Source organism: Cnephaeus nilssonii, assembly GCF_951640355.1.
Source record: "Cnephaeus nilssonii genome assembly, chromosome: 5".
NCBI lineage: Eukaryota > Metazoa > Chordata > Mammalia > Chiroptera > Vespertilionidae > Cnephaeus > Cnephaeus nilssonii.
Genome location: NC_137076.1, coordinates 74,908,539 through 74,934,140, shown reverse-complemented (window position 1 = coordinate 74,934,140; position 25,602 = coordinate 74,908,539). Strand labels below are relative to the sequence as shown.

General features: G+C 49.1%; 1 protein-coding gene across 1 annotated transcript in view; it reads left to right on the top strand.

The window, feature by feature from the left end:
* Nucleotides 1–23,357, top strand: part of FSTL4 (follistatin like 4) — a gene marked incomplete at its 3' end in the record, with an annotated part of 324,199 nt that extends 300,842 nt beyond the window's left edge. Inside the window, exons 9-16 of the mRNA XM_079773030.1 lie at nucleotides 713–874; nucleotides 1,269–1,403; nucleotides 2,321–2,347; nucleotides 5,510–5,628; nucleotides 7,269–7,418; nucleotides 13,819–13,926; nucleotides 20,500–20,609; nucleotides 22,658–23,357. Coding sequence (XP_079629156.1) covers nucleotides 713–874; nucleotides 1,269–1,403; nucleotides 2,321–2,347; nucleotides 5,510–5,628; nucleotides 7,269–7,418; nucleotides 13,819–13,926; nucleotides 20,500–20,609; nucleotides 22,658–23,357 — 1,511 coding nt within the window. The remainder of the gene's footprint in view (nucleotides 1–712; nucleotides 875–1,268; nucleotides 1,404–2,320; nucleotides 2,348–5,509; nucleotides 5,629–7,268; nucleotides 7,419–13,818; nucleotides 13,927–20,499; nucleotides 20,610–22,657) is intronic.
* Between the last annotated feature and the right edge of the window lie 2,245 nt (nucleotides 23,358–25,602).

Sequence of the window (25,602 nt, the reverse complement as noted above, 5' to 3'; positions counted from 1 at the left end):
ACAGTCTCCACTTCTTCCGGGCACCTCCCCACAGACAGCCCAGGTAAGAGAAGCCTGCGTTCCATGGAGGGTGACGCCTTGCCCACCCGTGCTCATGTGGTGAGTGGGCCGGGCCATAGGCCAGCCCCAAGCTGGACTGCCAGGGCCCGCGGCCGAGTCAGAGTTAAGGAGGGCACACTTGCCTTTCGCCCGTGTTCCGGGGATTGAGAAGGGGAGCAGTAAAAATGACCCACTGGAAAATCAATGGATTGCCCCCAAGCAGGGATATAATGAGTAGCCCTGCCAGTCAGCGCTCATAAGTGCTTTGTGAAGCACTTCCTGCAAGAAATGAGCCTCTGTTCAATGGCTTTCTGATAACAGAAATAATATATCTGAATTTTATTCATTCAGAAATAAATGTCAGTGGCTATTGCTCTTCACATGTAGCAGCTGAACCACATTAAATATTTGGGTGTCTTTCTGGTCATATTTAGAATAATGATGAAAGCCATGAATTACAGGGTAGGAAGCCTGACGTGTTTGTTGCCTGCAATCCATTTTATAGCTTTCTCTTAGGGCGTGAGTTGCTGAATAGGATGATTGTAAGCTGCTTACAAAGGGAAGTGCGGAGTTGCCTCTCAGCTCACCTCCCTGGAGCAGGATTTCGGGGCTGGACCCCAAGCCCGAGGCCAGGTGAGGGCCTTCTCTTACCGGCACCGATTCTCACCCACAGTGCCACCAGTCATCCGCGTGTACCCGGAGACCCAGGCACAGGAGCCGGGGGTGGCGGCCAGTCTGAGATGCCACGCAGAGGGCATTCCTATGCCCAGAATCACTTGGCTGAAAAATGGCATGGATGTCTCAGCCCAGATGTCTAAACAGCTCTCCCTTTTGGGTAAGAACCACCCTCAGTGTCTGTGCTATTCCCACCAAGTTCAAGCGGACACTCTCCCAGGATGGAAATGAGAGGCTTGAGTTGTTTCTAAGTCTGATATGTTGGAGTGAACAGATGTCGCCCCAGACTGCTCTACTCTCTGGGCCCCCACAGTCTTGTGGGCTTTCTGAGGGCAGTGACGAGAGGCTGTCAGTCAGGTCCCAGGTCACCCTCAGTTCCTTCAGGTGTTCTGGCCCTTTGTGGGTGAATGTCCGGGATGTTGGCTACCCCCAGCCCTGCTGAGGGGCTCCGTGTTGTTAATGCCAACACTGTCCATAGTTCTGTGAGCAGAATGGGGAGGGTGGAAGTGGAGTTCCGGCTGAGCGGGCCACGCTGAGCACTGTCCTCTCTGCAGCCAATGGGAGCGAACTCCACATCGGCAGCGTCCGCTATGAAGACACGGGGGCGTACACCTGCATTGCCAAAAATGAAGTGGGAGTGGACGAAGATATCTCCTCACTCTTCATTGAAGACTCAGCTAGAAAGACCCGTGAGTCCACGCTTGCCTTTGAGCTCTTCACTGAGCTGGTGGGATGTGCGGGATGTCAGGGAGGGAAGTAACTGACCAGGGCCAAAGCTGTCTACCATGAGCCCCTGAAGACAGGGTAACACCCATATCCTTCTGTGCTCAAACCTGCGGACAGAGGGTGCCCAGAGGGGAGCACACCTTCCCTGGCAACCTGGATGACTCTAGAAACATAGAGGAACTCTCTGGACAGCAGACAGAGCCAGGACCATAAGGAAGCTCACATATCCTGGCCCCAGTTCTGCTTCCTACCTGCCCTGAAACCTCTGCCCTCATCTACAAAATGCCCCCTACTATCCACCCAGCAGGGAGGGGCCGCTATCCCATGTGGCCCAGGGACTGGCTGTGCACACCGACCTTTATCCGGGGATGCTGCCCACCTGGGTGCTAAGGGTGCTCTCCCTGGTGGCCACTGCTCCCCAAGTGGGTCTGCTGCTGTGACTTCAAGGGCGTGGGTGCTGGCCATGGTCTCATTCCCTCAGTCACGGGCTCCAAGCTGAGTCTTTCCCAGCACGGGAGGTCATCAGAAGTGTTTCAGATAAGGAGGATCCTAGTTGGAAGTCGGAGCTCTCCTGGAAGTAATCCTGCACGTCTGAGAGAGATGTAGCTCCCTCTTTGTCATCTTGGCAAGTAGAAAACCCCATTAGCTTCTGGGATTCTGGGACCTGATGTCAAGGATTCATTCAGAATTGAAAGGGTCCTGAGATCCGGAGACGTTTGTCCATGTGCACAGTCCCCCCGTGGGCAGGCAGTGGTGTTGTTCTGTGCACTCGATGGCAGATGTTCTCGAACTGACACTGTGGGGAAGGTTCTCACTCTGCTTTCTTCTTCTTTTCCTCCCGTCCGCCGGCTCCCGCGCTCCCAATTCTCCGCGGCTGCAGTTGCAAACATTCTCTGGCGCGAGGAAGGTACCAGCTCACTCGTTCTGTGTTGTGTCTGTGGCCACGTGTGTTTGTAGTTCCAAAACAGGCCATCTTTCCATGAGCACCAAACAGTCCCACAAGCGGGGTTCACGTGTCAAATCAGACCGGAGAGGGGAGGTCCAAGTCCAACTCAAGTGGTGCACCCTGAGAAGCAGCTTTCAAACCTCCTAGTGTCTTTAATGGTCACCAAAGCATTAGAATTTAGAAATGGAAAGTTTCCATTTCAAGCTCATTGAAACCTCCACTGGAGCGGCCCACTCAGCAGGGGCTCCTGATCAGATCCAGGCCTTGAACTTTTCTCCAGCGGCTGGTATTGGTGTTGGGGTTTAGTATATACTCCAAGGAAATGCTGAAGGAGAAAGCTATGGTGATTTGTTGACATGTATATTTTTAAATGAATAGACTTTTAAATTTTGCACTAGCAAACAATCTTTAAACATTAGAGTGGGCCATACAAAATTGCATTTTTATACATCAAAGCTGGCCTACTATGGACAAATTGATATGGTTCAAAAAATAGCAGACAGTTGACTCTGGATGCTGCCTGACCCTAGCTCCTAGCCATGAGGCACGCAAAGAGCTTTTGCTCTGCGTCTTTCAGAGGTGGTGTTTTTCTTTTCTTTTCTTTTTTTAATATATTTTATTGATTTTTTACAGAGAGGAAGGGAGACGGAGAGAGAGTTGGAAACATCGATGAGAGAGAAACATCGATCAGCTGCCTCCTGCACACCCCCCACTGGGGATGTGCCCACAACCAAGGTACATGCCCTTGACCGGAATCGAACCTGGGACCCTTGAGTCCGCAAGTCGACGCTCTATCCACTGAGCAAAACCAGTTAGGGCGAGGTGGTGTTTTTCTAAGGAGGTCACTGCAAAGGGACCCAGAGGATGCAGGAGGCCCTGGGGGTGTGAAGTCCAGCTAGGGAGGCCCACTTAAGATCCACGCGGCCCAAGGGCTGGCAGGCGCTGCACTAATATCGGACAACCCAGCAGCAAGCACTTCCCATTGTGCCTGGGCAGCTGGCCGCTGGTACCCGTCACCGCTAAGACTCAAGGCCGGAGATAGGGAAATGCAGAGGCCAAAACAGAGAGGCAAGCTGCCCGACCACAGGGCACTCTCAAGTCTCCCCAGGAGAAATGACATGATGAGAGCACACAAAAGCAAGGAAAGCGCCTTGGTGCCCCCTTAGTAGAAGCTAAGCCCAGACAGAAGCTTGCGGGGGTGGGGGAGAGGTGCCTTGATCATGAGGCTGGGTCTCCTGTGAAGTCGATTGTTTGTGGAGTATTTGTTTAGTCTCATGTTCCATTGCCAAATGTGAGCAAGGCACTGTGCTCAGCCTGAAATGTAGCTACAGCTGCAGACCCCATGGAGATTCTATTAAAACCTTCAATCTTACGGTGGTCCTTCCGACCATCAGTTTTCTGAGAGGCCCCAGGAGGCTGTTCCTGGGGTCTGCTGTTGAGCAAGGGCTTTGACCCCCTCGGACCCCTAAGTGTGAGTGAGAAGTTTGCCAGGGGAGAGGGTACAGAAGCAAAGGTCCTGCTGAGGGCTGAGACCCGGCACTCATGGCTTGTCTGACTCTCGGGGCAGGCTGCCCAGCACCCAGGCTCCCCTCGGCAGCTAGGCAGATACTCCTGGTCCATGCCAGCTTTGAGAGGCGGGGTCAGGCTGTTCGCCATGGCAGGAACCCTCTTGCCTAGAGCCCTTCTCAGCACAGAACCAGAGGTAGTCGAGGCTGCTTCATGGACTCGGGGACCTCGGTCCTCACTGGGAGCCGCAGGCACTGGTGCCGTCACCATGGGCCTCACGCCCCGAAAACTGCCTGCAGAGTCATTGGAAGCAAATGGGGTGGTGATTCCTAGTATTTGCCTGACTTGTTGTTTTCTAACTCACTAAAAACTTAGCCAGACAAGTTCTTAAGAGGTGGTGTTTTTCTAAGGTGAGGTTACTGCAACGGGACCCAGAGAATGCAGGGGGCCCTGGGGGTGTGACATGCAGTTACAGAGGCCCACATAAGAGGCGTTCAGAGTTCGGGCGGGGTCCACCCATGCACAGCACCCTAAGCAGAGACTCGGGCTCTCTAACCTGGCTCCCTGCAGAGCCCTCTGTGCGCTGCACATCAATGCACTGGTGCTCTCTGCATGCGAGGAAAGAGTTCTCTGCACATTTATTTAATTTAATATATTTCATTTTTTTAGAACTTATAGAAATCTTTTTATTGTTCTACCTTCAAAATGTATGAAAGAGTGGGGAGAAAGTGGGAGGAAGAACTCCAGCCTTACCCATCTCTGTGCCAGGTTGGCCTTTTATGGAGAGGCAGAGGGAGGGGACACTCTGAGCAGGGGCTCAGGGTCTAACCCCAACTGTGGCACAAAGGCAGGTGGCCTCCTTGGACCTCAGTTTCTTTGTCTTTCAAATAAGGAGGCTACACTAGCTGGTGGTCCCCAAGGCCTTTTCTTCCCAGACGGCCGGGCCCTGGGCCGGGGTGGGGGCAGGCAGGCAGGCACAACCAGCTGTGGGCTCTATCACCTGGCGCGAGCTGCCACAGAGACACGGCTGGGGCAGAGGTGGAGCCCACAGTCTTGAGGGAGGCGTTTGCCAGCACAGACAGGCTGGGACTCCGTTTGGACCGAGGAGCACCTGCCACAGCATCCTGAGGGCCCCACATTCCAGGAAGTGGTGCTGCTCCTAAATGTGTTCAAAATAAGAGCCTTTGCTTTGGGGGAATCATCTCATCCATCCTGAATTTAGTGGACAACGTACAACCCAGGAAGGCTTTGCCCTTCAGAACAAGAACGGTCAAATGTATGTCAACGCCACGGCTGTCGTTTATTTGAAAACCTGTGTTGGTGGCCAGCTCTAGTTGACTGATGTGCATGTCTGGGAGGACACCTGGGGACTGCAGAGCCCTCTGTGTGCTGTTCTGATTGACAGCCCTCGGGCACCTTCTCCCATGCTCCCCATACCACCTGCTCATCTCACTTCGCCCACCTTCACCAGGACTTGCACTGTGTGCCTGCACCCGATGCACCCGAGCTGCGGTTTTGTGTGTGCCCGATGTGGCATGTGACCTCACCATTGGGGGATGGGGGGGAGCACGGTAGCTGCTAGAGGAACATAACCATGGCTGTGTTTGCTCCTCCCAGGCCTCAGTGTGGGAAACATGTTCTATGTCTTCTCCGATGACGGCATTATCATCCTGCACCCCGTGGACTGTGAGATCCAGAGGCACCTCAAACCCTCTGAGAAGATCTTCATGAGCTATGTAGGTTCCCACGCCCAGAGCCCTTCCACATCACACACGGACAAAATCCTAAAAGTCAGTCTTTCACCACAGGTGCCATTTGATTCTTAAATTCCACCTACTATACGTGGTGTGGTTCCAAATTTGTCCCAAGGCTCAAGGAACACGAGGCTGAGCATGTAAATGCCCGTTCCTTCATCAGGCAGCCACGTCCATGCACTAAGCCCGAGGGGAGGCCCAGGCCTATGAATGGGTTCCTGGCCTCCCCAAGTTCACAGCTGCCCAGTAGGTGCTGTTAGAGGATGTGGAAGGTGCGTTAGAAATTGAGGTGAGAAGACCCCTGGGACACGTGATCCCTGGGCTCAGTTTTGCAAGCCCTCAGTGAGGGCAGTGGTCAAAAGGGCTGGCCTAGGAGCACAGAGGGAGTGAAGAGGTCATTGTAATTGTCCAGGTGGGAAGGTGGTGTCCTGGTGAAGCCAGTGGCAGTGGGAAAGGGGAGAACTGCATGGACTTAGAGCTAGTCCCAGGTAAAACCACAGGGGACCTGAGGGGAAGCCTGAGTCTTGCTAGCAGGAGGAGAGTGCCAAACACCCCATGGGAGGGTTACAGTGGAACGACCCTCTTTCTACTGGGTGAGGAGGAAGTTGGTGCATCTTCTCTCGGCCTCTCTGCTGGGTTAGATGTCCATCCACTTTGTTCAGCGGGAAGCAGCATGTTTAATTGGTAAGGGCACAGGCTGCAACCGAGGGACGTGCCCTTGACCGGAATCAAACCCCTGACCCTTCAGTCCTTGGGCCAACGCTCTAACTACTGAGCTAAACCAGCTAGGGCGGCCTCAAAGTTTTTGGTCCAAGTAAGTAAAGCAATGGAGATGTCATTGATGTTTTTTTAATGGAATGAGCAGGGCTGATGGTAAAATTGAGAGTTGATCTTGGACTTCCATGTCTGAGATGTTCATTAAACAATCAAGTCAAGCTAAATAGTTGGCTATATAAGTCTGGGGTTCAGGGAAGAGGCCTGAGCTAAAGACGTAAATTTGGGAGTTGTAGGCATATAGACTGTAGCTAAGGCCATAGGTTTGGGTGAGATTAACTTTAGAGAAGAAAAGTTGTTCAGGGTGAACTCTGCAGGATCCAGCAACAGAAAAGGCCCAGCCACTGGAGTGGAATGGAGGAAGAAGAACCAAGGAGTAGTTAGATGGTGCCCCAAGTTCAAATAAAATTATGGCCAGGGATTAATTTACAACTGAGGAGTCAACATTGACCTTGGTGAGAACACTCCCAGCTTTGTGGTGAGTTCTACAGCAGAGGGTTAAGGAGCATATGAGAAGTGAGGAAGCAGAAAAGTGTAGGGAATTCTTTCAGAAGTCTGGCCATTAAGAGACATTTTTTAAATAATGGCTATGAGGACAAAGAGAAAGTAGCACAAAAGAGTGGAAGACTATAGCCCTGGAAGCTGCTGATTAAGAGGCTGCAGAAGAAGTGGGGGGAGGGGAAATTGATGAGGTGGGAAGGTTGTGTGCCATGTTCTGTGAATCCAAAGGATTCTAAGTGTGACAAGAAAGGGACTGAGGAGAGACAGGGGAGAGGGAATCCCGAGAGGTCTGGGGCGGGGTGGGGGGAGAGATAAGAAATATACATGGTAGCCTATCTCCTTCACAGGAAGAAATCTGTCCTCACGGGGAAGGAGACGCCACCCAGCCGTGCCAGTGGGCGTCGGCAGTGAACGTCAGGCACCGGTACATCTACGTGGCCCAACCAGCACTGAACAGAGTCCTCGTGGTCGACGTTCAAGCCCAGAAAGTCCTACAGGTACGCCTGTCTAAGGGAGTGGGGCCAGCCTGCCCAAGTCTTCTCTGCTTTCTGCACCCTCTCCGGCTACTGTGAGGGCTGGTCAGGCCGGAGGGGGAAAGCAAAGGAGGCTCATGAGTGGTGTTTCAGCAAGTCTTGACTGCCTAGCAGGTGCCATGCACTGTTCTAGGTGCTTGGAAAACAGCCAAAAGTGAGCAAGGAAGTTCTAGATCTTATATCGTAGTTGGGGAAACAGACCATAAATCAGAATGATAGGGAGTTTTAAATAGTGAGTGCTATGTTACTAGAGGTGAAATGTGATAGAGGAACTGGAAGATGATTTTAAGTTGGCTCTGGAGAGGAACAGAATCTGAGATCTAAATGCCAAGTGGGATTCCGATCCTGGGAACAGAGGGAAGGCCAGTGATAAGGGGGAGAATGGGTGCCTGGAAGTCCTGGGTGAACAAAGGCTAATGAGGTAGAAGCAGTGAGATGGAAAGCCACTGAAGGATTTTAGTCAGGGGGGTGACTCAGTCTGGCTACTGTATTAAGAAAGGACTGCAAGAGAGAGCAGGGGTGTGGTCACTGAAAGGAAACAGGCAAGAGTTGACAACAGTGGAGGTGGTGAGAAGTGATCCGATGCGGGATGTAGTTTAAACAGGGAGCCCCGAAGATTCTCTGCTGGGTTGAATGTAAGGTTTGAGAGAACAGAAGCCTTTGTTTGCTTGCTTTAACTTCAGCACCTGTAGAATGGAGATGCCATTTACTATGTGTGGTGGGCTGAATGATGGTCCCCAGGATGCCCCCATCCTAATCCCCAGAATGTGTGAATGTCACCACATATGGCAAAAGAAATTCAGCAGATGTTAATGAATTAAGGATTTTAAAATGGGGAGTTATCTGGGTGATCCCTAAATGCAAGCAAACGTATCCTTATAAGAGAGAGGCGGGGATAAATGTGAAGAAGTTCTGCAGAGGAGGAGGAGGCAGTGTGAGCACTGGGGCAGAATGGCATATAGCTGACTTTAAAGATTGGAGAATGGGCCATGAGCCAAAGAATGTAGTTCTAGAACAGTGATGGGCAACCTTTTGAGCTTGGTGTGTCAAACTTCGCCAAAAAACTGAGCATAACTCGGGTAGTGTGTCACTTTGAGGGAAAAACATTGTTTCGCAAATGTTTCATCCTCAGGAGCAGCAAATGTTTCATCCTCGGCATGCGGCCGCGTGTCATCAGAAATGGCTACGCGTGTCAGTGCTGACACACGTGTCATAGGTTCGCCATCACTGTTCTAGAGGCTGTGAAAGTAAGGAAATGCATTCTCCCCTAGAACCTCTAGAGGGAGCACTGCCTTACAGAGCCATGTTGGTTCACCCCAATGAAATTAATTTCAGACTTTTGGCCTGTAGAAACTGTAAGAGAATAGATTGTGTTGCTTTAAGCCAATAAGTATGTGATAATATGTTACTATAGCAATATGTTACTGATGTACTATGAGAGACACTTTGAGCAAGGCTAGGGGAGAAAATTAGGAAATCGGTTTGGCTCTGTTCAGTTTCAGGTGATGTATATATCACGTAAACAGATAAACAGGTCTGGAGTCAAAGGAGAGGTCTACACTGGAGATGTCAATGAGGGTATCATCACCATATGAACCATATTAAATCCAGAGAACTGGATGAGAAGTCACTAAGGGGAGTATAGACAGAGCAGAGGTACAGGTTGGAGCACTCCAACACTTAAAGATCACAAAGGAGAGAAAAAGCCAACAAGAAGACCCAAAGTAGCTGAAAGGAACAAAGAAAATTATAGATGGGGTATTCCAGAAACCCAGAAAAATGTTTTAAGGGAGAGCTAGTGGTCAGTGGTAACAAATGTTGCAGAGAGCATTTGCATGTTATGAAAACTGACCACTGAATTTGGTACCATGTGGATCCCCTTGGCAGGCAGGAACAGAGAGGATGGTGGAATGCAAGCCTGAGGGAGCAGATCCAAGTTAGCATGGTAAGGAAGTGGAAATGGTGACTATAGGCAACCATTTTGTGGAGGTTTGCTGTAAAGGTGAGTACAAGCAGACAAATGAGGCAGTAGCAGGAAGAGGATATGGAAAAAACTTTATTTTTAGCATAGGTGACATTATAGCATTGATATGCTGATGGGAGAGTTGCTCCCAGAATTCTTCTGCCTCGTGGAAGTAAGCAGGGATCAGTGAAATCCAGGGCATGCAAGTGGAGATGCTAGCCTCAGATAAAAGCACATCCTTTCATTGTAAGAGGAGGAAAGAAAGTACACAGGTACTGGTGCAAATACCTGATACGGGGGCTGGTAATTGGATGAACTTCTCTTCTGGTTGCTTTAATTTTCTCAGGGAATAAGAAAAATTATCACCGAGGTTGGAGGAGAGGTGAAAGTTGCATGTGAGATTGAATTTACCCAGGAAATGTGATAGGGCTTCTGGGTAATCGTGAAGGCCCACATAAGGATTGTGGATGTAAATTTAAAGTGAGGTCAATGAGCAAGGCTGTATCTTTTTTCCCAGCAATGTTTAGCTGCCCTGGTACAGACTTATTGTATGGAGAAAGTTGGATATAACCAAGTTAGTGGCTTTTTCTGGCAAATACAATAGGAGGCTATTGATTTCCCTGGCCAGAGAACATATTTTGAATAATTTGAAATACCTGGAGCTTGGTTTTTTTGTCCACTTAGCCTAACAGCTGCTGAGAGGTATGTTGAAATTTCCCACCTTGATTGTAGTTCTATCCATGTCTGCTTTAAAATTATAATACCTCCTGGGGCGGGGGGGAGAGACTCCTTTATTCTTATAAAATATTCCTCTTTATTTATGATGATGCTTCTTGCCTGAAAGTCTATTTAGTCTGAGTATAGCTAAATCAGATTTATTGTGATTAGTGTTGTCATGGTGTAATTTCCTATCCTTTTACTTTCAACCTTTCTATGTCCAGGTATTAAAGATGCTCTTTTATAAAGTCTTTCGGCTTTTATCTAGTTTAATAATCTTGGTCTTTAATTTGGAATATTTGATCCATTTATGTTTAATATAATTAATTTATATAGTATTATCTAGTATCATACTGTTTTTTAATTTGACCTGTTTATGTTACTTTTCTCTCCTTTTTACTTTTTGAATTAGTCAAACACTTTTATTATTCTGTTTTCCCTCTATTCGCTTGTTGACAATTCATTCTTTTATATTATTATTCTTACCACCATTGAGATTACAACATGCATCCTTACCTCAATACAGTTTCATACAAATTACTTCACTTCCCCATAAACGATAGAACCTTAGAACAACTAACTCTTTTAATTTAACCCTCCCTCCAACCTTTTGCATTATGGTATGAATGAATTTTAACTCTACATATAATTTAACCCCTGAAGAAATGCCTATTATTATTTTGTACAGTTGATAGTCATTTATATTCACCCACATATTTCCCTTTTCCATTGCTCTTGATTCCTCTGAAGTATATAGTTAGGTGTGGGATCATTTTCATTCTACCTGAAAATGTTCTTTAATGGTTCTTTTGGTGCAGGACTGCTGGCAACAGAGTCTCAGAGTTTTGGGTTGTTTGAAAATAAAAATACATAAAGAACAAATAATGTTAAAGTATATTTTCACTGGATATAGAATTCTACATTATTAGCAATTATGTATTTTCAGCATCTTAAGATGCTTCTCCATTATCTTCCCATTCTTATTGTTAATAGGTCAACTGTCAATCTTTTGAAGGTAATATATCACTTTTTAAACTAATTTTCAGATTTTCTCTTTGGTCTTTAGCAGTTTTACTAAGATGTGCCAGCTAATGTGTTCTTTGTATTTATTTTGATTTGGGGTTTTTAGGGTTTCTTGAATATATGGATTGATATATTTCTTCAAATAGTATGCTGTCTCATTCTCTCTTGCCTCTTCTTTTGGAACTGTTTTTTAAAAAAAATTAGACCTTTCCATTGTATCTCACTTATCTTTTTCCATCCTTTTTTGGCTCTTTGTGCTTCAATTTGGATATGTTCTATCAACCTTTCAGTTCACTAATTCTATCTTCTGTGTCTAATATGGATTTTTTAAAACCTATTTATTGAGCTCTTAATTTCAGGCATTACATTTTTTACTTTAGAATGTCTATTTAATTCCAAATTACCTTTTTATAGATCACCTGGAGGTCTGTTGTTTGTGGGGGTTTTTTTAATGTTGTTTTCAGTCATATAGTCTGTATCTTGGAAAGCCTAGTAATTTTCTTGTGAGCACAACAACATTCCATATAAAATATTTTAGAGACTTTAGATGGCTCTCATCCACCAAAGAAAGTTTACCATTTCCTTTTTAGGCAGAAATAATAGAGAATGAATCTTTTAATCTTACCAAGTACTAAGTTGAATCAAAGCTGAGTTGAAGTTTTTGTAAAGCTTCACTCCTAGGCCTAATGTGTTCTTCAGGACCTTTTCCCTTTGTTCCGAGGCATCTTGAGACCGTGAGCAAGTCTGTTCTGAATTTGAAGAGATAAGCCAAAAATCTTAGACTGTTGTTCCACAACAGCTCAAATGAGAATATGAAATATGATGAGAAAGGTTAAGCAGAAAGAAGAGATAATGGCTGCAGTCCAAACCTTAGGGAGGTTTTGCTGTGAAGAGGGCGGACAATATCTGGAAGAGGTATGTGTAGTCAGGAGGTGTTTTTAAAAGAGAGAGAGTGTACAATAATCTAGAGATGGTGTCAAGGTGGTATCATTGTTGGTGTGTTAAGAAGCTCTGGGTAGACGAAGACAGTGGCAGATCTCAAAGCTTTTGGTAAGTGAAAAGAGTAGCCAGGAAGCTGGGAGTAACAGGAGGAGCAGCTACAGACATGAACAAAGGACCTGAGGTATGTGAAGTGTAGTAGAAAAGCAGTAACAGCCTTGGGGCTTCAGAGAACAGGAGGTTTTAATTAGATCAAGAAAGTAAAACAAGACTTCAAAGATGGTGATGAATGGAGAGAAAAAAAAAAAACATATTTCAGCAGGTAAAACAAATCAAGAGTTTGGTTTTGTAAATGTTAAGTTGAGCTCATCGACAGAGGAGTGAACTCTAACGTCCTCGGAGTGCAGTAGGTTAGTTGCAGCCATGGACTGGGTGAGCTCATCCAGGGCCAGGTTGCACACAAGAGAAGGTCGAAGCTGAAGGCCTGGGACATGCCCACGTTCAGAAGACAGGATGAGGAAGATAAAAGCTAGGGAGGTGGGAGGCTGCGTGAAGAAAATGTTTCCAAAAGGAAATAATTAACCATGTGGAATCTTGCTGAAATGTCAAGTAAGAGGAGGATCACAAAGGTGACCTTCTGAGCCCTGGCCGGGTGGCTCAGTTGGTTGGGGTGTCATCCTGTGTACACCAAAAAGGTTACGGGTTCAATCCCCAGTTGGGGTACATACAGGTGGCAACCAATTGATGTTTCTCACATCAATTTCTCTCTCTAAAATCAATAAACATCTCTGCGGGTGAGAATTTTTTTTTAAATGATGACCCTCTGAATCTGACACGAAGGACTAGAAACTGTCAGTGAAGTGATGAAGACAGACACTTGGTGGGAATGAGGAAAGGAAAAGTGGATTCAGGGGCTCCACAGACAGTTCTTTAGCAGTTTTGACCAATGGGGTTTTCTCTCCTAAAATCTGAAAAGCTAGAATCTGGTTAGTTGAAATTGAAATTTCAGAAATTATATTGACAAGGTATAAGGTATGGTGGCTGAGATGTGGAGGAAGGAAAGATCATTGAAACCAAGAAGGAATTGAGAATGAATCATCGTAGAAGAGGGTTTAGAACTTATAAAACTACATTACAAGCAGAAGAGAGAAAAGTCTCCATGTGCCAGGGCCACCACTGTCCTCGGGGGAGAGCAGAGTATCAGTTACAGCAGTAAAAATAACCTGCCTGGTGCTACGGTTTGAGTCCCAGCAGCTCCCACTGAAGGATGTGCAAGACAGAGGCTGTGGAAAGATAAGGTGATAAAGGATGACCTCCGATGACCCAGGAGAAGGGGCCCACTCACCAGTATCCGGGCCGTGGAGCAGCCTGGGGAAGGACGCTGAGGGTCTAGGAGGCCCAAAAGGCTTCCAGGAGATGTGATGGAAGGGTCCTCAGCCGACTCTTAAATGGATAACTTAAAGCTTCTGTGTTGAGGCTTTTGTTAAGATGCTCTTGATCTCTCCTTTAAGTAAAACACACAAGGAGTTTTTAAAAGGGAGAAATTGCTGACCACCAGTTTTATGCCTCTGAAGACAACAAACCCAGAAGGCAGGCTTCTGCACGGGGCTGCCTGCCTCTTACCCAGGAGCAATAGCCACGTGCACGACACCCAGAAACGACCACTGTGTCAGCCCCTACGACAACCATGACCAACTTATCTTTTTGTTGTTGTTGTTCAAGTCCATAGGTGTGGACCCTCTGCCGGCTAAGCTGTCCTATGACAAGTCACATGACCAAGTGTGGGTCCTGAGCTGGGGGGATGTGCACAAGTCCCAGCCAAGCCTCCAGGTATGTTGAACACGTGGAGTCTAACCCCTACCCCATCTCTCCCTGTTTGTCTCCCACTTCCCTAGTGACTAATCCCATTTATCCAAAATATGTCCATAAGGGCTTAAGGAGAGGGTAGGAAGCAGCCTCAGGCCAACACTCCTCACAGGCAATTGACAGGGTGTCTTCAGCAAGGCCTGCAGTTAAAGACAGTAATACTCAGAATAGGTAGGATTCTCATGGTATGACAATCAGAATGTGGCTCCCAGGCCCCACAACACCCGTCCCTCCTGAGCCAGGATCTCCTGGGGTCAAACAGCATGAAGACTGGAGTCCAGGCAAGAAGAAAGGAGACAGGCTTTCTTCACCTTGGGCTGGGTGGGCTAGAGATTTAGTGTCAAAGCAAGCACTAGATGCTGGCCAATAAGGAAGGGAAAGGAAAGGAAGCAGCAGCAATTATGTCCATAAACTGAAGTGTGTTTATGGGGTGCCTCCAGTGTGGGAGGGCACAGAAAAGTTAGGTCATCTGCCCATGGTCCAACCCCCGCAGCAGGCTCTGCAGCACCCACCTCCAGCTGTTGTACCCCCTCCCGGGAAGAGCTTGGGCCCCAGAGATCTGTGGGATTCCTCCCTCTGCCAGCCAGGGAAGACCCATGCCACCCCTATGTTGCGTGTGTGTGTCTCAACCTTTCTCATCAGGGATGCATGAGAGGATTAAGATCTACATAAAGTGATTTGAATGCCTGTTTTCTCAATTCTCCCCAAAATGATGCATAGAACCATTCTAGATACACAGAAAAGGTAATTCGTTACATATAATGGATGCCTTAAGCCTTAGGGTTCAATTATTTCTCCGAACCCCAGCTGAGAAGGGCTACAGATGGAGCCAAGTTCACCCTGTTCCCGAGATTGGTGAGAGGCCAGGAACACCCTATTCTAGAGAATCTTCCTCCGGGGACTGGCCTCCTGCCTTCCTTTGCTGCACCAGGGGGAGGGCACAACTTCACCAGCTGCAGACGGAGACTATGTGGGTGATTGAACTCATCAACCATCCTGAGCCCCCGTGAGCTGACAACAAATAACAACCCATTGGAACTCCTAGGACCCAAGATAAAGGTCAGTCAGAACAGAGGATAAGCCCAAAGAAATGATCTTATTGGTCCCTCTGGCAGCTCTAAGAAAGCACTTGAGGAAACTCTATGGGAGGAACCACCAAAAAAGATTCTTCTGGAACTAAAAATGAACAAAATGCTTTTCTAATTTTTAACTGCAGTAGATAAATTGGGAAATGCATGGTTTCTACCAAGACCCAAGTATGTGAAGAGACTGAGACTCAACATCTCAGAACATGGAAGTTTAGAAAGAGAAAAGGAAACTGTTGGAATGGAGTCCAACATAAATACATTTGGAATAAAATTTCCAAGAGGATCTACAACTTCCTGGCTAGACTTAGAAGAAATGACACATCTCTGCCCTTGTTAGTAAAAGAGTAGAGGGGAAATCTTACAAGACAGAAGGAACAGTTACCTGTAGAAGAAACAATAGTCCGATGGGCCTTAAACTTCTCACCTGCAACAGGAGCTGGAAGACCGTGGAGTCACATTAGTTAGATAAAAGGGCTGATGTCCAAGAATCCTGTACCCCACCAAGATAGCATTTACCTGTCAGGACAAAGGAAAGATATAAGAATATGCAGAATCCGGAGAGCGTATCACTCATGTGCACATCTGAGGAACACATTTGAGGAACCAGATCAGAGACATCGAGAAGGATAAAGAAAAGACAGTCATAAGTAAGGAACCTGGAGAGGATGGTGTAAAACTAAAAGTAAGATGGATGCCATAGCTGGTTGGAGCATGATCCCATACACCAAAAGGTTACAGGTTCGGTCAGGGCACATGCCTAGGTTGCGGGTTTGATCCCCGGTCGAGGCACATGCAGGAGGCAACAGATCAATGTTTCTCTCTCTCAAAATCAATCAAAAGATATCATTAGGTGAGGATTAAAACTAAATAAGATGGATGAGGAGAAACTATCTGGAAATGTATAATCAGTGCTAAGTAATGATGTTAGAATTAGCAGAGACACGCTGAAAGAGAAATCCTGATACCAGGCTATAACTAAAGATAAATTATTTTAGTAAAAAAAAAGTACAGAGTGGAGCGAAGAGAAGGGAGTAAGAATACTCAAAAGTGTCATCTTATTTGGATAAGAGAGGATATAGAGAATGTTTGAAATTAATAGCTGAGAACTGAATTCTGTTAAAAGCAGAGGTGATCAGGTTGGGCTTTAAAAAAAGAAGGAAAGAAAGAAAACTAGCTCTAATGTGTTTATGAGAAACACATAAAACAAAATGATAATGAGATTAAATTTAAGGCCTGGGAATAGTGATGATAGGAGAGCTAAGAGATACGTACAGGTGGTAATATTAGTACCAGACAAGGTGGGACTTAAGGTTAAAGGTACTCACCAGCATAAGGAGGGACATGACAACAAACAGCCAGTAGATCTCCAACGACATGACAACTAAGAGCGTGTGAAAATACAAGGAGAATTTTATTTAAAATACACTTATATTGTTATACCAAGGAGACAAAATGATGACATGGGAAAATTGAATAATATGACTAAGGAACTTGGTTTAATTAATACATAGGAAACCTTTCATCTGCAAATAGTTTTTTCACACGTTCACATATAAATAAGTGTACCAGTAATCACGAAGAAAACATTTACAAATTTTATAGATGTTATAGACTACATTATCTGATAATTAGAAGTAATTAATATGTGACCTAAATAAAATGTGACCTAATAAGGAAACACTCCTAGATCATTATTGGATCAAAGAGGAAATTAAAAGGGAAGTTATAAACTATCTCAAAAGCAATGAAAAAGAGACCGTTTCACATTAAAACCTATGGGAGACAGAGAAAGTGTACACGAGGAATATTTGTGTCTTCAAAGCCTGCAAAGCAAGTATTTGTGTTAAGATATTAGGAAAAGAACAAAATAACTGGTAAGGATATAAATTAATAGAAACAAAATAATTAGAGAACAAATAGAGAAACAGATATCTAACACAAACAAATAAAAACGGGGAAAAATCCTGGTAAAGGAAAAAGAGGCAAAATGAAGAATGAAAGAAGGCTATGACTATAGATACAGGAAAATGAAAATAATTGTAAAATAATACTACATTGCAATTCTGGGGCGGCAAATTTTAAAACCTAGAAGAAATTAATGATTATTTACAAAAATAAACTGACCTAAGAAAATGAAAACAAACTAGAACAATTATCTTTGGAGAGGTTTCTAAAAGATTAAAGGTCTATACAGAAAAATGTATATCTGAGTTTTCTCAAACCTTCAAGATTATTTTAACTCTCTCAGATCATGGGGGGGGCAATGTACAGCTCCTTTGTCTTAACCAGAATAATTATAAAAACTGATTAGTTTATATTTTTATACTATTTTTAATCTCACGAATACAAAAGCAAAATTCTAATCATGGTGTTAGACATATAGATCAGCAATGCATGTAATTGCTGAAGCAGGGAACAAATTAAATTCCCAGATGAAATGACGGTTCGCTCCCAGGAAATCAGTCAACATTATATATAACACAAACAAATTAAAACAAAAAAAAACTATGATATTTCCAATAAATGCTGAAAGGCATTTAATTAAATGCAGCAGTCTTAATAAAATACCTAAAAATAGGACTAGAAGGAAACTTCTTAAATATAATGAAGACTATTTCCCAGAAACCAAGAGCAAATTTTGCCTAAATGACAAAGCACTAAAAGCATTTTAATTAATTTCCATAATTAAACCATGATGTCCTCCATCACCATAATTGGCAAATCCAGGAAATGTGCACTATGACAAGAAAATGAAATAGATTGAATAAGCCTACCTTTATTGCTGTCGGCCGGGGTTAGGGAAATGAGCACTTCCAGAAAGATCAACTGACATAGCCTTTGTGATGAGCAATTTGGAAATGTGAACCAAAAGCTTCAAAACGGTGCTTTTTGATCCAGCAACTTGACTTCTCAGAACTTATCCGTAGGCCATGATCACGGATATGGACAAAGATTTAGCTATGTGTTACTGCATTGACTGTATTATAGACTGATGAATTTCAAAGGGGGGGGGGGTGAGGGAGGAGCGATTAACCGGGGAACTTAGATGCATAGATGCATAGCCCATGGACACAGCCAATAGTGTGGCAGAGGCTTGGGAGGGGTGGGTTCAAGGAGGAGGGGATTCTTGCAGGGGAGGGGGGGGGGGCGGGGGGTAACAAAGCAGACATCTGTAATGCTTTCACCAATAAAGATAAATTTAAAAATAATAATATTCTAATGTTTCTAAATACCCAACACTAAGGCATTGGCTGCACAATCTTCGCCATGACTACAGGTAGATGCTTCCACAAAGGAGGCCTCCCCCAGCAGCCAGTGTTGGAACCCTTGGCATCTTCCTGACTCCTGCCCAGCACTCTCTTACCCTCTCACTCCCAGGCCCAGCTTTTAGCTGCCTCTCAGCCTGTTCCACGGGACACCTTGTGCCCTGCCCTTCCCCAAATGCCACTTTTCAGCTGGCTTGTCCACCCTCTGAGGGAGATGCTCGGTCTTCCTTACCCCACCCTGACCAGCGAATGACATCTGCTGTCCAGCTACATACACATGCCTCCTGTACCAAGCTCTCAGAGCCAGCAGATTTGAGGGGTTCGACAATTACGTTGGAGTCCCTGATGCACCCAGCCACGTGCTGGTACACACGCCAAGGAACTCAAGGCTGGTTGGAGCAATGAAGCTGGCACGCCCACAGCAGTTCACGGCCCGCTGTACTGTGTTGTGATGAGGTAACCTCTGAGAATAGGGTGGCAGAGTGGTGCAACGTGAATGACACTGACGGCTGACGGCCTGTAATTTTCCATCTCTATGATAAGCTAAAATGACAGGCCTGCTATCAAGCAAGGATTGCACAGCTTCTTGGACTTCTCTGGCATTTTCCCCTCGACTCTCCAAGATCCCGTCTCCTAAGGCTGAGACTTCCTTCATGCCCAGAGCTTTTCCTCACGGACTTGCCATGGAAGTATCATTCGGCCTTCTTTTAATCCCAGGAAAATGACCTAAAGCAACCGTAGAGCTTCAGAGCTGCCCCAAGGTTGAAAGTGACAGCTCTTTTCGTTCTAATCGGCATTCTGCCTGCCGACCCCTGGGAAGCGTGGTTCGGAAAAGATTCAACCCTCACACCTGCCTGAGGAGACACCAGGTGCTGTTTGTCTCACCATTAAAGTAAGAGCCAGAAGACAATTTCATTCGAAAAAGCAAACGGCATCCAGGGTTGAAAGCCATGGGCGTCACCAAGCCCCGCCCGGGCTCGTCGGCCTGAGGCTGCGGAAATCTGGATCCTTCCTTCCGTGCACGGCCACCAGGTGAAGGTCGGGAGTGTCTCACCTCCCTGTTCAGGGTCCAGCCTCTGCCTCCTGTGCTGCTCAGACGCTCTGGGCCTGTCCTTGTGGGGCCCTCAAGCCAACGTTGCCCACAGGCCGGCCACGCTCCTCCCCTGGCGGCAGGTCAGCCGCCTTTCAGGGCAGTGGCCCTGGACTTGGAGGCTGATGAGCACGTGAAAAGGCAGAGGACACAGGCCGCCCGGCTCGCTGTCTCTGGCCTGCCCAGGCCCAAGGCCTCCGTAGCTAATGGGCAGGTAGATGCCCGGCCTGCCCACAGGGAGCGCTCTGGCAGGACCTGAACACCACTCTCCTCCTCTCTAGCCTCGGACATCCCTTGACTGTTCCGCACTGCCAACGTGCCCGGCCCTGTGCAGACAGCAGGGACACACGCCAGGAATGGCTCAGGTCACCTCCACGGGGAGAAGTGTAACCTCCAGGGAGACAGGCAGCCATGCTCTGACTTCACCAATTTGTACCAAACACAAGGCCTGATTCCTCACTTCTCACAGCGAGTCCCTTTGTGACACTGAACCTCTCCCCGTCGTTCCGATCACAAGGCCTCTCGTGGCACAACCAGCACCCCGAACGGCACCTCTGCCAGATCCCCGCTTTCTCGGAGTCACAGCCTTGGGGCACGCCTCGGTGAGCGACAGATTCCCAACAAACCAGCCCAGGCACCTGGCATCAACGGAAAACCAATAACCCGCCATCAGTTCCCAGCTTCACATTCTCCTTATTGAAAGCTCTCTCCTTTTCCCAGGGAGGCCTGGGTGTTGAGAAGGGGGGCATCCCTGCTGGTGGGGAAGTTGTATCTGAGCAGAGTGATGTTTCAGTTTTGGGACCTCCCTCCAAAGCCCCAACACAAGTCCAGCTCAGTCCCCGCTCTGCAGTCACCACAGCTGACAGCGTGCAGCCGGTCATGCCAGGCAGAGTGGGAGGGAACAACTCCCTCCTGTCTCACGACTTCCTGTCCTGCCTGTGCCATTCCACCCTGCTCCCGCCCCTTCCCAAGACTGTGGCCTGTCCATCATCTCTCTCTAGCAGCCTGTCTGCTGGGGAGCGTGCAGAGGGCGCCAGGTTTCCAGCCCCCCACTAGGACGGGCCCTCACAAGGACCCCTGCTCTCTGTCACAGGTGATCACGGAAGCCAGCACCGGCCAGGGCCAGCACCTCATCCGCACACCCTTTGCAGGAGTGGACGACTTCTTCATTCCCCCAACGAACCTCATCATCAACCACATCAGGTGAGGCCCGCCGGCGAGGCCCCGAGGCACTGCGCGCTCCAGCTGTGCCCCGCGGGGGACCCCTTCGCCCAGGGTGGGACCTGCTCCTGTCTCTGTCTTCCCCACTCCTCTTGGGCTGGCTTGGAACCGCCTCAAGGAGGGACAGAGAAACGGACCCACCCCTACTCTCTAATTGTTAAAGTTCAGGAAGGTACCCAGCTCCTAATGTCCTCGGGGGCCCAGTGAGGTCAAGGAGTTGCATCCTCAAGGTGAGGACAACAGGGGAAAGGAGAAACAGCAGTGGTTAATTTAGCGCCCTCTCCTTGCTAGACACAAAAAAAAAAAACTAGTAGAAGTGGTCTCGGCCCTATTTTACAGATGAGAAAACTGAGGTTCAGAGAAGTTAAGACACTGGCCAAGGTCACACAGCCAGGAATTGGCAGTCAGACTAAATGCAAAGCCAGGTCTCCTTTGCGTGCCGCATCCTGCCTCATCCTCCGCTAACCACCGCCCATGGGTCCTCTCGGAGCCCCCAGAGCGGCCGTGCAGGGGGCCTCCAAGGAAGCAAGGCCCCCTCAGTGCCTGGTTGCCACCATTCAAAAGAAGAGCCTCAAATAACAGCCCTGGCCTCCGAGGCAAACCTCCTCCCCGCCGGGCCACTCCCCCCATTCATTTCAGAGCACCCCTGACTCTTCCTGTAAAGTCACCACTGCCCCAAGACTGAGCCTGCCCTTGATAAAGTCATCAAGACCCAGTTGTCAGGTGGCACTATTTATGCCTTCCCTTAATCTGACATCAAGCACCTTTCTCCAGGAAGAAATGACTCATGGTTGCAAGCTGATGCTGAACTTGGAAAAATAGGACTCACCCATGTATCCTTGCCCAAGGAGGAAAATCACCACTTTCTGCCCTCTGCCCCCCCCCCCTCATCTCTACCCCCTCCCCCAAAACCCTTCCATCCCCACTGCACTGCAGAGACTGCCTGGGGAAGAGCCTCTAATGTGGTTCTAAATGGGCAGCTGAGTTCAGCTGGGAGTCCTGCAAACGCAGAGACTCAGCAGCCCCTGTGTGTGGCTTTCACGTTCAAGTTCCTTAGAAGAGTGGGTTTTCTTTCCCGCTCTTTCCCTGCGCTGGCTCTTTAAGGATGCTTCATAGATGCTCTAACGTGGGCCTTTTCCCCACTCTGAGGCGCCGCTATTCGAGAGGAAGTCGTGGAAGCGATTTTCCTCTTTCCTGCGGGGTGAGGCAGTGTCCGAACGCCTCTAAGGCAAGGGACCTAGGAGAGGCTCTGAGCGCGAAAGGGAGGCCTGCCTTTGACTATGGAGCAAGCGGCCTCCAATGAGGAATTTCGGGAAGTCCAAACGTGAGCTGCTACCACCCCCTGAGCTCTGCCTCCAAAGCTTCCTCTTAGATTGGATCCTCCCCAAAGCCCTCCGAGGAACGGCCCTCTTTAGATTCCCGGAGGCTCAGAGGGGAAAGCAAGGGCCCCAGGCCCCGCGCTGGCAGGGCCCTCAGCAGCATCCGGCCTTCTCAGCCCCCTGCCCCCCAGCATCACATATGTGGCCGGAGAGGGGCTGCCCTTCCTGTTCCCAGGGAGAGGGAACACGCTTAGGAAACCTGGGCTTCACGGAATCTGCGTCCTCCAATCCCCACTCACCCGTTAGTCCAGAACCCAGCGGGGACGGAGGCTCCCCTCCCGCGTCCTCGTCGCAGGCCGAGTCGGGGCACCCGCTGTCCTTTCCCTGCAGGCACAGGCCCCCCTTCCCAGCTGGCACGCGGCCTCGGGGAGACGCCGTGGCAGACCCGTTTACCCTCCGGCACCATTTCTAAAGATGAGCGCGTGCACGACAGCGCCTGGCCAGGAACCTGTGTAACTAACGCCCCTCCTGTCTGAGGTCGCAGATGAACCACGTAGGAAGCCGTCCCCCGCAGAATGGCAGCTCTTCTCCGGGGGCTGTCCGATCCCTGAAGGAGTATGACAAAGGGACAGGCTGCAGTCCTGTGAGAGGAATGACAGATCCCCGACCCCGAAAGGCCTCCGACCTCTGACCTCAGTTCTCCCCTCCCAGGTTCGGCTTCATCTTCAACAAGTCTGACCCTGCAGTTCACAAGGTGGACCTGGAGACGCTGATGCTCCTCAAGACCATCGGGCTGCAGCGGCACGGCTGCCTGCCGCAGGCCATGGCCCACACCCACCTGGGCGGCTACTTCTTCGTGCAGTGCCGCCGGGACCGCGCCACGGCCGCTCCACAGCTGCTCATCGACAGCGTCACGGACGCCGTGGTCGGCCCCAACGGCGACGTGACCGGCACCCCGCACACGTCCCCCGACGGGCGCTTCGTGGTCAGCGCCGCCGCCGCCAGCCCCCAGCTGCACGTGCAGGAGGTCACGCTGCGGGGGGAGATCCGGACCCTCTACGACCTGAAGATCGGCCAGGGCATCTCCGACGTGGCGTTCCAGCGCTCCTTCACCCACAGCAATCAGTACTGCGTCTACGCCACGCTGGAGGCCGAGCCGGACCTGCTGTTCCTGGAGCTGGCCACGGGCAAGGCGGGCATGCTGAAGACCTTCCAGGAGCCGCCCTCGGGGCCAGCCGGGCCCTGGGGAGGGCCCCGCAGGATCGTGAGGGACAGCGGGCTGTTCGGCCAGTACCTCCTCACGCCGGCCCGGGAGTCACTGTTTCTCATCAACGGGCGACAAAACACGCTGCGGTGTGAGGTGTCGGGCGTAAAGCGGGGGACCACGGTGGTGTGGGTGGGCGAGGTATGAAGGAGGCCAGCGCAGAGCCCGGGCCACCGGGCCCCACCTCGTCCCGACGCCGCGGCCCCGAGCTGGCGCCCTGTACATTTTTACAGACAAAAGCAAACACCTGTATTCGCTTCGTGGTTCGACACTGGTCTCCTTGCAAGTTTCCTCGTCTAAGGTATGCGCTGCTCACCGGGTTGCGGAGTTCTCGTTAGGAAGGAGGAGGTAAGCCCTGGGCCTCGGGGAGAACACACGCTGCCGTGCCAAGGAGGCATCTCCGTGCCCAGCTCCACGCCATGTGGCTGGGGACGCCGTGGAACCCAGCGCTCCTGCTTTCCAGGCGGGCGTTTCCGTCGGTTGCCTTCACATAGTCATTCTCCTTCACCGCCAGACCCAGCCAGACCGCGCCCTGCGGAGGGGCCTGAGACCAGGCCTGGACACGGCCCGCCAGGAGCAGGGGCCTCGCTCGGGGCCGGAGAGCCGCGCCTGCCCTCGCTCTGCTCCCTTTCCTCCTTCGCAGCTGCTTCCTGCTTTTCTTTCCATTTGACTTGTCGTTCGCCTGAGAGAGAGCCAGTAAGACTTATTGCAGCTTGGGGGGGTGGGGAAATCACTCACTTTATTTTGGAAATTTTGATTAAAAAATAATTTTTTATAATCTCAAATGCTAGTAAGCAGAAAGATGCTCTCCGAGGTCCCGCTCTGTTCGTCCCTGCCTTGGGCCAAGTCTCTGAGAGTCACCACCCCAGGTCCCCCAGCCAGAAAGAACAGTGGTTATCAAGGAGGAATGGTCCCCTGCAGCACTGACACCCCCAAGTACAGATCAGCCACCACGATGGCAAAGACTGCGTTCTGGGCTGGGACCCCAAGAAACTAGGATAAACCCGGTGTGCCTGCTTTTCACCATGGAAGGGGGACAGTGTTAGTTAATCCTCACTCGAGGATATTTTTCTATTGATTTTTAGAGAGCATGGAAGGGAAGGGGAGAGAAAGAGAGAAACATCAACTGGTTGCCTCCTGCACGCACCCCAACCAGGGCCAAGGATCAAGCCTGCAACCGAGGTACATGCCCTTCACCGGAATCGAACCTGGGACCCTTCAGTCTGCGGACCACCGCTCTATCCACTGAGCCAAATCGGCTAGGGCTGGAAGGAGGACATTTTATTAGCCAGTCTCAGATTCCAGGCAGATGGGGCTTGCCTGGCAAGGTGTGGGCAGCCTGCAGGATAGCAACCTCCAGACGCACTGCTGAAACCCCAAGGACACAGTGGTGTCCAGGCAGGTTCCCTTTTAAAAACCAATTTCCTCTCTGCCTGTGGCCCTTGCGCTCAGCTCTGGTGCCCCCCGTCCCTGCATCATCGCAGCGCAGTTAGTACAGGGAGGGATCCAGTATTTCTTCTTACACACAGCCCCCTCCCCCGCCCTCACCCTCCCCCGCCCCATCTCCCCAGTGGCACACACTCCGAACCTCAGGATCAGAAGGATGCAGGCTGGTTGTTATTCTACTGAACTATTCCCACGTGTCTTGGCGACGGGGGCTCTCAGTACAACCCAGCAGCTTGGGGAAGACAGCCTGTGCTGAAGAATCTCAGCAAGAAAGAGGCTCCCCTGGGTTCTCAGAACACTGCTTTCCTTCTCACATCAGCGGCCAGAACATACCGGCCCACTCGCCGGCCTGCACGATCGCCTTTCTAACCACCTGAGTTGGGAGAGGCGGTCCCATCACAGACACCTTAGCTAGTGTAGCCCCTTCACCCGCCAGCATGGCCATGATTTCCTGTGCTGCTGAGGAACGGCCCTTTTCGGGGAAAGGAAGGCAAGACCTTGCCTCACTCAATACACAGCCCCCTTTCCCTCCCTCCTGACTGCCTACCCCCACCTGTATGCGCCCCCCCCCGCCCCCCCGCGTTTCCTGAGATCAGCCATCTTCTTGTGCGTCTCTTGTATCTTGGTCCACCAGACACCTGTTTCCTACAATTCTCAGGAGTGTGTCCAAACATGTACATTCACATTTTAGATTTTTTTCTAAAGGTACAATATGTAGATATAGGTTGAGGAAACTGTCTTCAAAAGCCTCATATTCAGTTACACAGTAACTGGGATGAATGGTTCTCACCCTTTATATTCTTTTTTTTAATTTTTTTAAATATATTTTATTGATTTTTACAGAGAGGAAGGGAGAGGGATAGAGAGTTAGAAACATCGATGAGAGAGAAACATCGATCAGCTGCCTCCTGCACATCCCCTATTGGGGATGTGCCCACAACCAAGG